The following is a 16,194-nucleotide window of genomic DNA, read 5'->3' as shown; positions in this document are numbered from 1 at the left end:
ATAGGGTGATACTCCTCGAACTGCCTTTCTGCAGCTGTTATACTATCTCTAATTAATAATGCCACCCCCCCACCTCTTTTACCACCCTCCCTAATCTTATTGAAACATCTATAACCAGGGACCTCCAACAACCATTTCTGCCCCTCTTCTATCCAAGTTTCCGTGATGGCCACCACATCGTAGTCCCAAGTACCGATCCATGCCTTAAGTTCACCCACCTTATTCCTGATGCTTCTTGCGTTGAAGTATACACACTTCAACCCATCTCCGTGCCTGCAAATACTCTCCTTTGTCAGTGTTCCCTTCCCCACTGCCTCATTACATGCTTTGGCGTCCTGAATATCGGCTACCTTAGTTGCTGGACTACAAATCCGGTTCCCATTCCCCTGCCAAATTAGTTTAAACCCTCCCGAAGAGTACTAGCAAACCTCCCTCCCAGGATATTGGTGCCCCTCTGGTTCAGATGCAACCCGTCCTGCTTGTACAGGTCCCACCTTCCCCAGAATGCGCTCCAATTATCCAAATACCTGAAGCCCTCCCTCCTACACCATTCCTGCAGCCACGTGTTCAACTGCACTCTCTCCCTATTCCTAGCCTCGCTATCACGTGGCACCGGCAACAAACCAGAGATGACAACTCTGTCTGTCCTGGCTTTCAACTTCCAGCCTAACTCCCTAAACTTGTTTATTACCTCCACACCCCTTTTCCTACCTATGTCGTTGGTACCAATGTGCACCACGACTTCTGGCTGCTCACCCTCCCCCTTATTGATCCTGAAGACACGATCCGAGACATCCCTGGCCCTGGCACCCGGGAGGCAACATACCTTCCGGGAGTCTCGCTCGCGACCACAGAATCTCCTATCTATTCCCCTAACCATTGAATCTCCTACAACTATTGCTTTTCTATTCTCCCCCCTTCCCTTCTGAGCCCCAGAGCCAGACTCCGTGCCAGAGACCTGACCGCTAGGGCCTTCCCCCGGTAGGTCATCCCCCCCAACAGCATCCAAAACGGAATGTTAACATTCCACCCTCTCCCAAAAAACAAGATGCGAAAGGAGAACGGTATGGAGAGAGTTGATAATTACATCTTCCGTTAACCTTGTGCAGTATCCCCAATCTCACATCAGTGAGTTCTTGTTCTTGTTGCTTCTTACGGCTCTCATGTCAAAATGTTTGATTAATGTTGTACTGGACTGTGACATTCCAAGTAAATGTCGTTATTGTAACCTCGAGCAAGGGAACAATGTGCTGTACTCCTTGCATTTTGAAGAAATTAAAATGTAAAGTAGGAAAAGTCCAACCTGACCAATAACTGCCCTTTGGGCCTATTCCCGACCATTAACAATGGGGAAGGGTCATAACAATGAGATCTCGTGACACTTGCTCACCAATTACCTCACAGATGCTGTTTGGGTTCTGCCAGGGCCACCCAGCTCCAGACCCCATTACAGCCTGGGTCCAAACATGGATACAAGCTGATTTGTTGAGGAGAGGTGCGAATGACTGCCCATGATGACGTGGAAACATATGATTTGAGTGTGAAACGAAGAACCCTTGCAAAACCGAAGTTTAGATTTGGGGGTGGGAGGATGACTGGAGGAGTGCCTGACGAAGCACGATGGTAGTTGGGGGGCCAGGGAGGGTGGGGGGGCTTGTCTTGTGCTCCAGGTCTTTGCTGCAGGCATTCCGAGGGTAGTGTCCTAGCCCCAACCTTCTTCCAGTGCTTGATGCACGCTCCATCGTTACATCTGAAATGGGGCTTTCCACTGCCTGTTGCAAATGAGCTCCATTTGTAATTGGTCAGATGATGAAGCAGTGTGTGCTCATGTACAACAAGGTTTGGGCTGATAAGTGACAGGAGCAGGAAGAGGAGCCGTTGCGAGGGAGAGTCTGACCACAATTAGATAAATCAGAAAGGAACAGTCAGGAATAAGCGAATGACTAGGGAAAGACCAGTCAAGGACAGGGATGGGAAATTGTGTGTGGAGTCTGAAGAGATAGGCGAGATACTAAATGAATATTTTTCGTCAGTATTCACTCAGGAAAAAGATAATGTTGTGGAGGAGAATGCTGAGCCCCAGGCTAATAGAATAGATGGCATTGAGGTACGTAGGGAAGAGGTGTTGGCAATTCTGGACAGGCTGAAAATAGATAAGTCCCCGGGACCTGATGGGATTTATCCTAGGATTCTCTGGGAGGCCAGGGAAGAGATTGCTGGACCTTTGGCTTTGATTTTTATGTCATCATTGGCTACAGAAATAGTGCCAGAGGACTGGAGGACAGCAAATGTGGTCCCTTTGTTCAAAAAGGGGAGCAGAGACAACCCCGGCAACTATAGACCGGTGAGCCTCACGTCTGTAGTGGGTAAAGTCTTGGAGGGGATTATAAGAGACAAGATTTATAATCATCGAGATAGGAATAATATGATCAGGGATAGTCAGCATGGCTTTGTGAAGGGTAGGTCATGCCTCACAAACCTTATTGAGTTCTTTGAGAAGGTGACTGAACAGGTAGACGAGGGTAGAGCAGTTGATGTGGTGTATATGGATTTCAGCAAAGCGTTTGATAAGGTTCCCCACGGTAGGCTATTGCAAAAAATACGGAGGCTGGGGATTGAGGGTGATTTAGAGATGTGGATCAGAAATTGGCTAGCTGAAAGAAGACAGAGGGTGGTGGTTGATGGGAAATGTTCAGAATGGAGTACAGTCACAAGTGGAGTACCACAAGGATCTGTTCTGGGGCCGTTGCTGTTTGTCATTTTTATCAATGACCTAGAGGAAGGCGCAGAAGGGTGGGTGAGTAAATTTGCAGACGATACTAAAGTCGGTGGTGTTGTCGATAGTGTGGAAGGATGTAGCAGGTTACAGAGGGATATAGATAAGCTGCAGTGCTGGGCTGAGAGGTGGCAAATGGAGTTTAATGTAGAGAAGTGTGAGGTGATTCACTTTGGAAGGAATAACAGGAATGCGGAATATTTGGCTAATGGTAAAGTTCTTGAAAGTGTGGATGAGCAGAGGGATCTAGGTGTCCATGTACATAGATCCCTGAAAGTTGCCACCCAGGTTGATAGGGTTGTGAAGAAGGCCTATGGAGTGTTGGCCTTTATTGGTAGAGGGATTGAGTTCCGGAGTCAGGAGGTCATGTTGCAGCTGTACAGAACTCTGGTACGGCCGCATTTGGAGTATTGCGTACAGTTCTGGTCACCGCATTATAGGAAGGACGTGGAGGCTTTGGAGCGGGTGCAGAGGAGATTTACCAGGATGTTGCCTGGTATGGAGGGAAAATCTTATGAGGAAAGGCTGATGGACTTGAGGTTGTTTTCGTTGGAGAGAAGAAGGTTAAGAGGAGACTTAATAGAGGCATACAAAATGATCAGGGGGTTGGATAGGGTGGACAGTGAGAGCCTTCTCCCGCGGATGGAAATGGCTGGCACGAGGGGACATAACTTTAAACTGAGGGGTAATAGATATAGGACAGAGGTCAGAGGTAGATTCTTTACGCAAAGAGTAGTGAGGCCGTGGAATGCCCTACCTGCTACAGTAGTGAACTCGCCAACATTGAGGGCATTTAAAAGTTTATTGGATAAACATATGGATGATAATGGCATAGTGTAGGTTAGATGGCTTTTGTTTCGGTGCAACATCGTGGGCCGAAGGGCCTGTACTGCGCTGTATTGTTCTATGTTCTATGTTCTATGAACCAAACGAGAGCAACCAGCTGGCCGACATTGGAGAGGTGCTGGAGTAGGATGGTGTGGTCAAGTTTGGGCAGCTGCTTCACAGCTCCAGGATCCCAGGTTGGATTTGCGGCTTGGGTCACTGTCTGTGTGGAGTCTGCACATTCTCCCTGTGTGTGCGTGGGTTTCCTCCGGGTGCTCCGGTTTCCTCCCACCGTCCAAAGATGGGGGTTAGGTGGATTGGCCATGCTAAATTGCCCTTAGTGTCCAAAAAAGGTTAATTGGGGTTACTGGGTTAAGGGGATGGGGTGGAGGAGGTGTGTGCTTGAGTGGGGTGCTCTTTCCAATAGACGGTGCAGACCCAATGCGATGGGCCGAAGGGCCTGCTTCTGCACTGTAAATTCTCTGATGATTCTATGACGTTGTGTCAAATGCCGCAGACAGGCTGAGGGCGAAGAGGGAATAAAGACAGCAAATACTGGAAATACTCAACAGGTCAGGCAGCATCTGTGGGAACGGAGTTAACATTTCAAATCTGTACCAATTAATCAGAATTGGGAAGAGTTTGGAATGTAATAGGTTTTGAGCAAGTGAAGCAGCGGGATGGGGGCCACCTGTGATAGTGTCGTGTTGGGCAGGAGAGCTTAAATGACAAAAGGTTTCATGATGCAAAGTCAAACAGTGATAATGGTTCAAGTGGAAAAACAAAAGATACGTCTAGATGAGGTGCGAATGACTAGATAACAGCGTCTGAATATAAAATAAAGGAAGAAACGAGAGAAAGAAAGAAATCGGCAAAAAAGGCACAAAGCAAACTGGAGATGTAAAATTGTTGAACTCGACGTCAAGTCCACATTGAATGAAAATCACTTATTGTCACAAGTAGGCTTCAAATGAAGTTACTGTGAAAAGCCCTAGTCGCCACATTCCGGCGCCTGTTCGGGGAGGCTGGTACGGGAATTGAACCGTGCTGCTGGCCTGCCTTGGTCTGCTTTCAAAGCCAGCGATTTAGCCCTGTGCTAAACAGCCAAGCTGCAGAGTACTGAGACAAAAGGACAAGGAGGGGGCATTACCTTTGTTCATTCACACAGGATATCGTTTGTGACTAAACAAAGGTTGTGTCGAGGTAGAGAACAAGGCTTTGACAAAGAGTCATTGGACTCAAAACGTTCGCTCTTTTCTCTCCTACAGAATCTGCCAGACCTGCTGATATTTTCCAGCATTTTCTCTTTTGTTTTAGATTCCAGCATCCGCAGTAATTTGCTTTTATTTATTTAATGACCAATGGATTCTTTAAGCAGAGCTTACATATGGAAGTTTATGCAGCTGGGGTAAAAAATGAGCAAGATTTCCAATTCCCGTAGTATCTTTCATGGCCTTGGGTTATCCTGAAGTGTTTTGCAGTCAGTGGAGTACTGATTCAGAGGCACGGAGTGACCCAGTGAGCCGACGCTGGCCCTGTGTGTACATGGTTGTGGCAGGCGGTTAAATTGGGAGGTACAGTGTGCATTCACTTTTGGAATGGGGGGGCAGAGTCCAACTTTGTGCGCATGATCCACACAAATTGACAAGATTGGAAGACCCCCGATAGCCACACATGCTGAGGAACCCCCTACAGAGACATTTAAAATCTGACACTGAAATTATCACCGTGCAATCGCAGCAGGGAATGTTTGTTTCAATTCCTGTATTAATATTCAGCAACAGAAATAAGGTGCAAATATACCAACAAATACAGAAATCTGATAATAGGTGGACAGAACCAGGTGACCCTGAAGACTCCCTCAAAGGTGTGAAGAGCTGTGGCTTGATTTTAAATACACCCTTTTTGACCGCAGTCCAGCAGAGAGCCTTGGTCAGAGGTGATTTCTACTCTCCCTGCCACGTGCTTGACCCTCACAGGGGCAGAGTTCTATTCCTGTTTCCTTTCCCTCTTCATTGTAACGTTTTTCTTCCTTTTCCCACAGATCCGTGTCTGTATATACCAAGGTTTGCACATATGCTAGAGTTTGGGGATAAGAATCATGAGGTTTCTATGACTGCGCTCCGTTTGTTACAGAGGATGAAGCGGGACTGGATGCACACTGGCCGGCGGCCGTCTGGACTGTGCGGAGCAGGTAACCCATCCTCGATCTCTCACTACGGCCTTGTGGTCACCCTCGTGTCCCCCCCCCCCCAAATTTATCACAACTCCCTTTCCACAAATCTGACTTGCAAAACAAATGTGTAGCATTACGGAGCTATTGGAGAACGGGCAAAGAGTGATTACAAGAATGTTAAGAGGTTATAACTATCAGGAAAGACTGAACAAGCTAGAATTTCTTTCTCTGCAAAATGGAAATCTGAAGATGTCCTTAAACGGATTTGATAGGGTGGATTTGTGCTGAGTCCAAAACCAGGGCCATACGTACGATATGGTCACTAATAAACTCAGGAGGGAAATTCAGGAGAAAGCAGGAAGTGGGGAAAATGTGGAACATGCTTTGGCTACAACAAAGTCGATTAATTTTAGGGGAAGATAGATTAGCACATAGAACATACAGTGCAGAAGGAGGCCATTCAGCCCATCGAGTCTACACCAACCCACTTTAGCCCTCACTTCCACCCTATTCCCATAACCCAATAACCCCTCCTAATCTTTTTGGTCACTAAAGGCAATTTATCATGGCCAATTCACCTAACCTGCACGTCTTTGGACTGTGGGAGGAAACCAGAGCACCCGGAGGAAACCCTCGCACACACGGGGAGAACGTGCAGACTCTGCACAGACAGTGACCCAGCGGGGAATCGAACCTGGGACCCTGGAGCTATGAAGCCACAGTGCTATCCACTTGTGCTGCCCTTAAACATGATGGAGATAAGAATAGAATGTAATGCTGAGAGAGTTCCATCAAGAGGAGCAGGAGGAAGGGAGCTCATGTGGACCATAAACTCCAAAACAAACTTGTTTGACTATTTCTACTTTGTACACACTATGGAACTAATCCCCCTTACCTTTAAGAAGGAAGTGCATTGGGAAGGTGCCTGGTTGGTCTGGTAATTTTATAATTCTCCTCTGGGACTGGCAGGTTGCAAACCCAGCTCTCCTGGGCCTATGATTTCCTCTGGTGACTGTAATAAGCCTGGGAAGTTCATAAACCTGCCACCAACTTGGCAATCTGTCATCCTCCAGAGCGGTTAATGCAGGGAATAACAATGACTGCTCAGTAGGGGCTGGGCTGAGGTATGTTGCTGGGAGGAGAGCAGAACACAGGGGAGGGAGGTGCACTCTATACGTGGCACCGGCTTTGCATTCTTCCCCTTCAGCACAAAGTTCACTTTTTAAAAATTCTCGAAACCGTAAGGATATTGAAAAACAGTCGAAATGCTCTTGTTAAAAACCAGGAGCAAATGATTGCAATGGAAAGTTCAGGCATAATAACTTGGAGAGAGATTTTTTAACCAACAATCCGGGGCTCTCTGCACCCATGCCTTCTCACAACTGAATAGTGATTAAAGGTTGCTGTCGACAATGTGGCGAATTCCTGATCACTGCTGGAAGTGCTGGTGGGATTGGCAGAAATGGGGCATGTTTACCCCCCCGGCCCTTCCCAACCCATCGCAAATGTACAGGGAGTTGGGAGACCGAGTTCTTCTTCAGATTTAATTATTCACCTCCTAGCTGTGACATCGACTTCAGTAAATTTGCAGGGAATCCCCTCGCAAAATAGTTAAATTATTAAGATTCTTCTTTCTGCCTGGGTAATGTGCCAGTTCTCTTGTATGTAGCAAACCAGGATTTTGGGCATTGAATCTCACTCCCCTGCCGAGGTGGGAATTTTTCCATTTAGTCTGTGCTGTTCAGGACCAGACTTGGTTTTGATTCCAAACTGATTGGGACTAGAAATAGCAACAGTTCAAGATGCAGGGGGGGGGGTGACAGGGAGCGAGGAGTAGAGACATGTCCAGAGAATGTTCTCGAACACACAGTGGACTTGCGCTAGTACAGTGCCTCCTTCGCCTCCACACTGGCCGTAAATGCAGTCGATCCGCAGGCACTGAATTTCAGCGTGAATCATTGCTACCCATCTCCCAATTGTAAATGTTTGAAAGTGTGTAAGGGAGGTTGCAGATTCCACACACGTGTGGCTCTGCTTATTCACAGGTTACTGATTCCAGATTCCGCACACGTGTGGCACTGCTTAATCGCAGGTTATTGTTGTGGCTACGCTGAGTGAGGGAGCAACGCTGCCTGGATGGATGCCCCTCGTTCATGGTGATTGCCCAGAATTTGCTTGGCATCAGCAATGTGGCTGGGAAGTGCGTACATGTCATTTTTCCTGTGCTTATCATGCATGCATGATTAGGGGACGGACGATTAAATGGTTTGGAACAAACAGGCATTCTGAAGAGAGGCCAGTTGGTCTGCAGTACACACCCTGCAGACTCTGTAACGGGTGAGAGACCTGGTCCCCATGATTCTACGCTTTTCTCACTGCTGACACACAGTCACAACATAAGAGAGCTGTACCCCCTCCAGTAAGACAGCCCAGCAACATGCACATTGGAAGAATAGCTGCTTGGAGGTGATATTGGATGGTGACAGTTACCTGTTGAATCTATCCCAGCCAGCACTACTGGGAGAAGAGGGAGGAAAGTTGAGGAAAGCAGTAAAGCTTGCCATTGGCATTAAAGTGCTTTGAGGTTATGGGGCAATAGAGTGTCAGCTTGAGCCCCAGTTTGTTATTGGGCTCCTGGTGTTGATGTAGAAGCAGAACTAATTCCCAAAGAGGGTGGGGAAAGTGAGACTTCTGTATTGGACCCGGAGACTGCAACAGCATAAGGTAATGGAATACATTTTTGTGCGGTTGTTTAGAAACTGTGAGTGCCGTTTGAATCATTTGAGGTATCCCGATTCAGCACCAAGGTGCAGAGTATCTATATGGTTCATGGTGCCACAGCAGAGATCTGGCAACCTTCCTCCATGAGGGGGAATGTTGCAAACGGCTCCTCACTGCTCACTGATGGGCAGATCTCTCATCATGTTCAATGGAAATGTAGAGCTGTGACAACATAATAAATGTTCGTTCTCTCTCTCCTCTCTCTCTCTCTCCTCTCTCTCTCCTCTCTCTCTCTCCTCCCTCTCTCCTCCCTCTCTCCTCTCTCTCCTCTCCTCTCTCTCTCTCCCTGACAACATGATAAATGCCCTCCCTCTCTTTCTCTGTCTCTCTCTCGCTCTCACTGTCTCTCTCTCTCTCTCTCTCTCTCTCTCTCTCTCTCCCCTGTCTCTCTCTCCCTCTATCCCTGACAACATGCTAAATGCCCCATCTCTCTCTGACAACATGCTAAATGCCCTCAACACTCCATTTCTCTCTCTCTCTCTCGCTTACGCTTTCTCTCACTCGCGCGCTCTCTCTCTCTCTCTCTCGCGCGCTCTCTCTCTCTCTCTCTCACTCTGACGGATGAGTGGACATTGCCAGGAAGAAAGTAAGCATGCTGGTGTCAGGTGGCATGTTAGATGGGCATGTGTGCCCAGGGCTGTGCCCTCCCACTAGTTTGGAGTAAGGCCCACTCAACTTGGTTTCGATTTTGATGTTACCTGCTCCCTTTTTAAAAGAAAACTTCATTTCCATTCATTTGAAGGTATTGGTCTCCTTGAAATTGTTTCTCTCTCTCGTGCCTGTGCCTCTGTCTGCCTCTGCCACTCTGTCTCGATTAGCTTTTCCTTCCAGTCTTTGGGTATGAGTTTTAATGTTGTGTTTTCCAGCTCTCTTGGTGGCTGCCAGAATGCACGATTTCAGACGGACTGTGAAAGAGGTCATTCGCGTGGTCAAAGTCTGTGAGTCAACTCTCAGGAAAAGGTGAACGTTCGATGCTTTTTTCATCAAGTTATCTTGGTGCTGTTTTCTTCTCTCTTGTGTAAGTCTTGTCAGCTTCCCTGGGAGCCAGCTGCTGCTACTTCACCCATTCTTCAGTTATGAACCCAGGTTAGGGTTCATAGAGCATCTCAATGTCCACACACACCGATTTAGCACTCATGCAGATATGAGACACTGTCTCACACACATCCTCTCACTCACACGCACCATTATATACCAGGCTGGTGCACATGCCTTGTAGGTAATTAGGTGTGGCCTGCGTAGCTCAACATTCTCAGCTGAGTGTGATGAGGGTTAGATCTTCTTGGCCATTTGTATTGTTGAGTAACGTTTTGCCAGAAACGATGCTGAAAATTGTTTTCTAGCGAAAATGTTGCTTTTACCCAGTGTGGCTATGAGCCAGACAGATCGGGAAGGTCAGCTTCACCTCCGTCTGTGATGAGTGAGCTGATCTCAGCCAGAGGAGCAGTAAGGGTATTGCAGGTGAACTCAGCGACACTAGGTTCCGTGGGGGGATAACTGAGTCGGAATTATTTTTTAAAAAATATATATATTTATTAAAGTTTTTTAACACAATTTTTCTCCCTTACAAACAATAACCCCCCCCCCCCCCCCCCCCCCCCCCCCCCCGTAACAAAAGAAAACGAGAAATCGTGCAGAGCAAGATATATACATGGCAAAATGATATATTTACACAGCTTTGTACACTGGCCCTCACCCGTACGTGCCAGTTTCCCCAACCCTTCATGTTATCTCTTGCTCATCCACCCTCCCAGGCAGTCCCCCCCCCCAAAGGTTGCTGCTGCTGCTGACCGACCTTCCTCTAACGCTCCGCGAGATAGTCTAGGAACGGTTGCCACCGCCTGTAGAACCCCTGCGCAGACCCTCTCAAGGCAAACTTAACTTAATCCTCTCCAACTTTATGAACCCTGCCATATCATTTATCCAGGCCTCCAGGCTGGGGGGGCTTCGCCTCCTTCCACATTAGCAAGATCCTTCGCCGGGCTACTAGGGACGCAAAGGCCAGAATGCCGGCCTCTTTCGCCTCCTGCACTCCCGGCTCATCCACTACTCCGAATATTGCTAGCCCCCAGCTTGCCTTGACCCGGACTTTCACCACCTGAGATATTGCTCCCGCCACTCCTCTCCAGAACCCCTCCAGTGCCGGGCATGACCAGAACATATGGACATGGTTCGCCGGGCACCTTCCACATCTGTCCTCTACCCCAAAGAACCTACTCAACCTCGCCCCCGTCAAGTGCGCTCTGGGGACCACCTTAAATTGTATCAGGCTGAGCCTGGCACACGAGGAGGAGGAATTAACCCTACCTAGGGCATCAGCCCACAGACCTTCCTCGATCTCCTCCCCCAGCTCCTCCTCCCATTTACCCTTCAACTCTTCTACCAGCTCTTCTTTCAACTCCTGGTGTATTTCCGACACCTTGCCCTCCCCGACCCATACACCCGAGATCACCCTATCTTGAACTTCTTGTGCCGGGAGCAACGGGAATTCCCTCACCTGTCGCCTCACAAAAGCCCTCACCTGCATATATCTAAAGGCATTTCCCGGGGATACTGAGTCGGAATTCTTGATCCTGATCATTAACCAGTGATTGTACTTGCTAGTTTATACCTGTGGTGGGGTAGGGGAGAGATCAGGTTGGAATGTGATGCATTTGTGTCAAATAACCTGATGTCAATCACTGTCAAGGCTCATACTTGGGGTGATACTTGACAGTGCAGGAGATTTTAAAGCTTTAGTCCTACAAAGGTTAGCTGCTGGATTTTTCAGGGAGCCAGCCGGAAATTTTCAAACTGCAATCTAGAAAACAGAGATTTTGGTTACCTGGACCCACTTGTTCTTTTAGTACATTTTGGCCAATTCAATTCACTCCACCTGTCATCAAGAAACGGCTGAAGGCACTGGATACTGCAATGGCTATGGGCCCTGACACTGTTCCGGCAATAGTACTGAAGACTTGTGTTCCAGAACTTGCCGTGCCGCCAGCCAAGCTGTTCCAGTACAGCTACAATGCTGGCATCTACCCAGCAACGTGGAATATTGCCCAGGCATGAGCTGGATACACAAAGCATGACAAATCCAACCCAGCCAGTTGCTGCTCCATCAGTCTACTCTCGATTATCCTTAAAGCAATGGAACTCAACAAAGCTCCTTCGACAACACCTTCCAAACTCACAAACTCTACCATCGAGAAGGATGAGGGCAGCACACCCATGGGAGCTGCAACAACACCTGGAGGTTCCCCTCCAAGTCACTCACCACCCTGACTGGGAAATATATCATCATTCCTTCACTGTCCCTGCTCAAAATCCTGGAACTCCCTCCCTAACAGCACTGTGGGTGTACCTACACCACATGGACTGCAGCGGTTCAAGAAGGCAGCTCACCACCTCAAGGGCAATTAGGGATGGGCAATAAATGCTGGTCTAGCCAGTGACACGCACACCCCAAGAATGAATTTTTTATAATCATCATTTTGTAAATACATTTTTCCTATCAACAGCAAAGTAAAAATGAAAACATTCAATGACGAGTCCACCGATGTGCAGGTTAGGTGGGGTTCCGGAGATAGAGTGGGGGGAGGGTGCCTAGGTAGGGTGCCCATACAGATAGTTGGTGCAGTCTCGATGGGCTTCTGTACTGCAGGGATTCTATGTTTATTCTCATTCAGTCCGGGTCTTTGCAAAAGGGGCTGCACCAACAAAGGCTGTCCGTGTGGGGTTTGCACAGTCTCCCGATCAACAGGTCAGGTTGTCGGCTGCCTATTATACGGATAGAGCAATGAAGCCTATGTGTATAAAGTTTGTATTATCACTGCGAAATGAAGAGAGGGGGTTGCATTTATATAGCACCTTTTACAACCTTGGGACATTTAAAAAGGTTTTTGGCGTGCTTGAAAAGATGGGGAGTTGTTCCAGGTGTCTTGGCTTGCATCCGCCCTCTGTCAACACCTCAAACAATACCATTTGGCCATTTAAATTAAAAACAGAACATACTGGAAATGCTCACTGGGTCTGACAGCATCTGTGGAGAAAAAAACAGAGTTAACATTTCAGATCAATGACCACCTAATTGTTTGTTTACTGGGGTGCAATCTGCCAGGTTTCCTACAAAACAACAGTGGTGACGCTTCAAAAAGCACTTTGTGAGTTGTAAAGCTTTTTGGGGCCTCATGAAGCTTTGAATGGCACGGTTGAAATGCTGTGTTTCTTTCTATGTGTCGTGTCTGAAGCCAGAGAGATGATGGTTCAGCATTCAGTGCTTCCAGTATCTGTATCTTCCTGTAAAACGAGACAGTGCTCACTGTGGTGTTGAACAGATGTGTTGTCCTTCAGGGTAATTCTTAATGTTCTTTTTGACACCAGTCGATGCTTTTTTTTTAAAGTAGCCTCCAGTATTTAATAGGAATCACTTTTCTTTCCCCATGTATGTTGGGGGAGGGGTTATGAAGCAGGCTGGCAAATGCCTATTTAATAGGTCCCTATGGAAAATTGCAGCTGGTTAAAAACCTGTCAGAAATACATGAGGCCAGAAGAGCTTGTGTTCGATCGGAAGCTTTGTTTCTAACAGCATAATGCATCGCCTTTTCATATGCAATTTATTATATGTTTATTTTCCCTTGTTCTGGCCTTACCTCCTTGAAGGTGCTGACTCTTGCCGGGTGCAGTTCCACTGGTGCTTTCCCAAAGGCTTGTGTGTGAGTCTAGTCGAGAGTGTTAGACCATGACAGAGCAGCTGGGTTTTTAATGATGGTCGATTGTGGGCTACCACACTGAGAGGAACTCCCCTGCTTTATTAGTACATTTCAAACATTGTAGGAGATCCTGAGGTCGTGGAAGGCACTATATAAATGCATCCTCGCTCTGTACCTTAGCATATGGGCAGTGACTTTTATATAAATGCTCCAATCGCCTGCCCATGTAATATTGATCCTTCAGCCTAAGCTATGATAGATCAGGGCCGGGATTCTCCCCTACCCGGCGGGGCGGGGGGTTCCGGTGTAATGGAGTGGCAGGAACCACTCCGGCGTCGGGCCGCCCCAAAGGTGTGGAAGTCTCCGCACCTTTAGTGGCCAAGCCCTCACCTTGAGGGGCTAGGCCCGCGCCGGAGTGGTTTGCGCTCCGCCGGCTGGCGGGAAAGGCCTTTGGCGCCACGCCAGCCGGGGCCGAAAAGTCTTCGCCGGGCGGCGCATGCGCAGGAGCATCAGTGGCTGCTGACGTCGTCACGCGCATGCGCAGGGGAGGGGGTCTCTTCCGCCTCTGCCATAGTGGAGAACATGGCGAAGGCGGAAGAAAAAGAGTGCCCCCACGGCACAGGCCCGCCCGCGGATCGGTGGGCCCCGATCGCGGGCCAGGCCACCGCGGGGGCACCCCTCGGGACCAGATCTCCGCCCCCCCCCAGGACCCCAGATACCGCCCGCGCCGCCTTGTCCCGCCGTTCAAAAGGTGGTTTAATCCACGCCGGCGGGAGAGGGTTGACAGCGACGGGACTTTGGCCCATTGCGGGCTGGAGAATCGCCGGGGGTGGGCCCGCCGACCGACGCGGTGCGACACTCACCCCCGCCGAATCTCTGCTGGCGGAGAATTCGGGTCACGGCAGGGGCGGGATTCACGCCAGCCCTCGGCGATTCTCCGACCCGGTGGGAGGTCGGAGAATCGCGCCCCAGGAGTCAATTGTTTCTGTTGGACGCTGTCCGTGTGGGGTTTGCACATTCTCCCCGTGTTTGCATGGGTCTCACCCCCACAACCCAAAGATGTGTGGGTTAGGTGGATTGGCCACGCTAAATTGCCCCGTGATTGGAAAAAAACAAAAATAATTGGGTACTCTAAATTTATTATTTTTTAAAAATTGTTTCTGTTAGGGGTGAGCACCTTTGTCAAAGTCCAATCCGTACCTACTGTCCACAAGCGTGCAGAGACCACTCAGTGACCCAAACTGACCGCCAAAACCACTTGGAGGATCTCGTGCCCTTCAAGTTCTTCTCCGCCAGTGCAGTACTTCTCAAAAGCGTATTCACTGTTGTACTGGAGGAAACACAGCAATAATTTGAACATAACAAGTTCCCATGAACAGTAAATGTCTGGATAATCTGTGTTTTAACAATGTTGACGGGTGGGTTGTAAATATTAGTCAGATATCGGAAAGACGTCTTATTTGATTTGGTACTCTGGGATATTTTATGTCAATGTGAGAGGGCCGACGGTCGCGGCTTAGCATCTCAGCTGAAAGGCCGAATGCCTTGAAACCCCAGAAGCATTTGGAGGAGAGGGAATTACCCTGGTTCCTGGGGTGAATTTTTAAAAATTTGTTGATGGGATGTGGGCATTGCACGTGGGGCCGACATTTGTTCCTATTGCTAATTGCCCTTGGGAAGGTGGTGGTGAACTGCCTTCTTGAAACAAGGCCCATAGTGATTTGCTACAACCAAAACCATTGCTAGACCACTTCAGTGGGTCAACTACATTGCTGTAATTCTGGGTCACATATCGGCCAGTCCGGGTAAGAAGATTAGATTTTTTTCCCCCAAAAGTCATTTGTGGGTTCTTGACAGCCAGTCGGTTCATAGGTCGTGGGTTGGCCCAGTGGTTAGCACTGCTGCTTCACAACGCCAGGGACCCAGATTCGATTCCCGGCTTGGGTCACTGTCTGTGCGGAGTCTGCACGTTCTCCCCGTGTCTGCGTGGGTTTCCTCCGGGTGCTCCCGTTTCCTCCCACAATTCCCAAAAGACGTGCTTGTGAGGAGAATTGGACATTCTGAATTCTCCCTCAGTGTACCCGAACAGGCGCAGGAATGTAGCGACTAGGGGCTTTTCACAGTAACTTCATTGCAGTGTTAATGTACGCCTGCTTGTGACAATAAAGATGATTATTATTAGGTCACAGTTAGAGAAAAGATTTGTTTAATTAATTGAATTTAAATTGCTCAGCCCTTGTGGCGGGATTTGAACCGTATCTCTGGGACAGGCTTCTGAATGACTTGTCCAGGAACATACCGTGATTTTATCATTCCCCATTTTTTTGATCTCCCGTTAAGGTGTGAATTCTCTTTTGTGGAGGCCTGATCCAACTTTTGTTGGCTTATTCTTGCTTGACCTGTAGGACCTCTGGCAAGGCCGCCATTTGCTTATCCTGAGTTGCCCTAAGATGGTAATGATTTGTTCTTTGATAAAGGGTCATTGAGACTCGAAACTTTAGCTCTTTTCTCTCCCTACAGATGTGCCAGACCTAATAAGATTTTCCAGCATTTTCTCTTTGGTTTCAGATTCCAGCATCTGCAGTAATTTGCTTTTATGATTTGCTCTTAAATGGCCCTTGTCCTCTGTTATTATACAACTGAGGATCTTGCCTGGGCCAATTTAGAAGGCAGTTGAGTCAACTGCATAAAAGAGTCATATTGGACTCGAAACATTAAGTTTCGCTCTCTACAGATCCTGTCAGGGTGTTGAGCAGTTTTATTTGAGTCAGTCCCGTGTAGACCAGACTTGGTAAAAACGGCAGGTTCCCATTCCTGAAGGACGTCAATAAACTTGCTCATAACAATCTCATAACACCATAATCACTCTTTATTTTTGCACATGTTTTTTAAATATCTTTTTATTTCCAGATTTTAAAAGCTAACTTAAAGATACTCAAACT

The 16,194-nt window shown here is 48.0% G+C and overlaps 1 protein-coding gene across 1 annotated transcript in view; it reads left to right on the top strand.

The window, feature by feature from the left end:
* brf1b (BRF1 general transcription factor IIIB subunit b) overlaps positions 1-16,194 on the top strand; it is a 516,534-nt gene that overhangs the window by 264,120 nt on the left and 236,220 nt on the right. The window contains exons 6-7 of the mRNA XM_072494251.1: positions 5,646-5,795; positions 9,425-9,518. Coding sequence (XP_072350352.1) covers positions 5,646-5,795; positions 9,425-9,518 — 244 coding nt within the window. The remainder of the gene's footprint in view (positions 1-5,645; positions 5,796-9,424; positions 9,519-16,194) is intronic.

This window comes from Scyliorhinus torazame, chromosome 2 (assembly GCF_047496885.1).
Source record: "Scyliorhinus torazame isolate Kashiwa2021f chromosome 2, sScyTor2.1, whole genome shotgun sequence".
Classification (NCBI taxonomy): domain Eukaryota; kingdom Metazoa; phylum Chordata; class Chondrichthyes; order Carcharhiniformes; family Scyliorhinidae; genus Scyliorhinus; species Scyliorhinus torazame.
The sequence above is the reverse complement of the archived record's forward strand: the minus strand, read 5'-3'. Positions and strand labels throughout refer to the sequence as shown.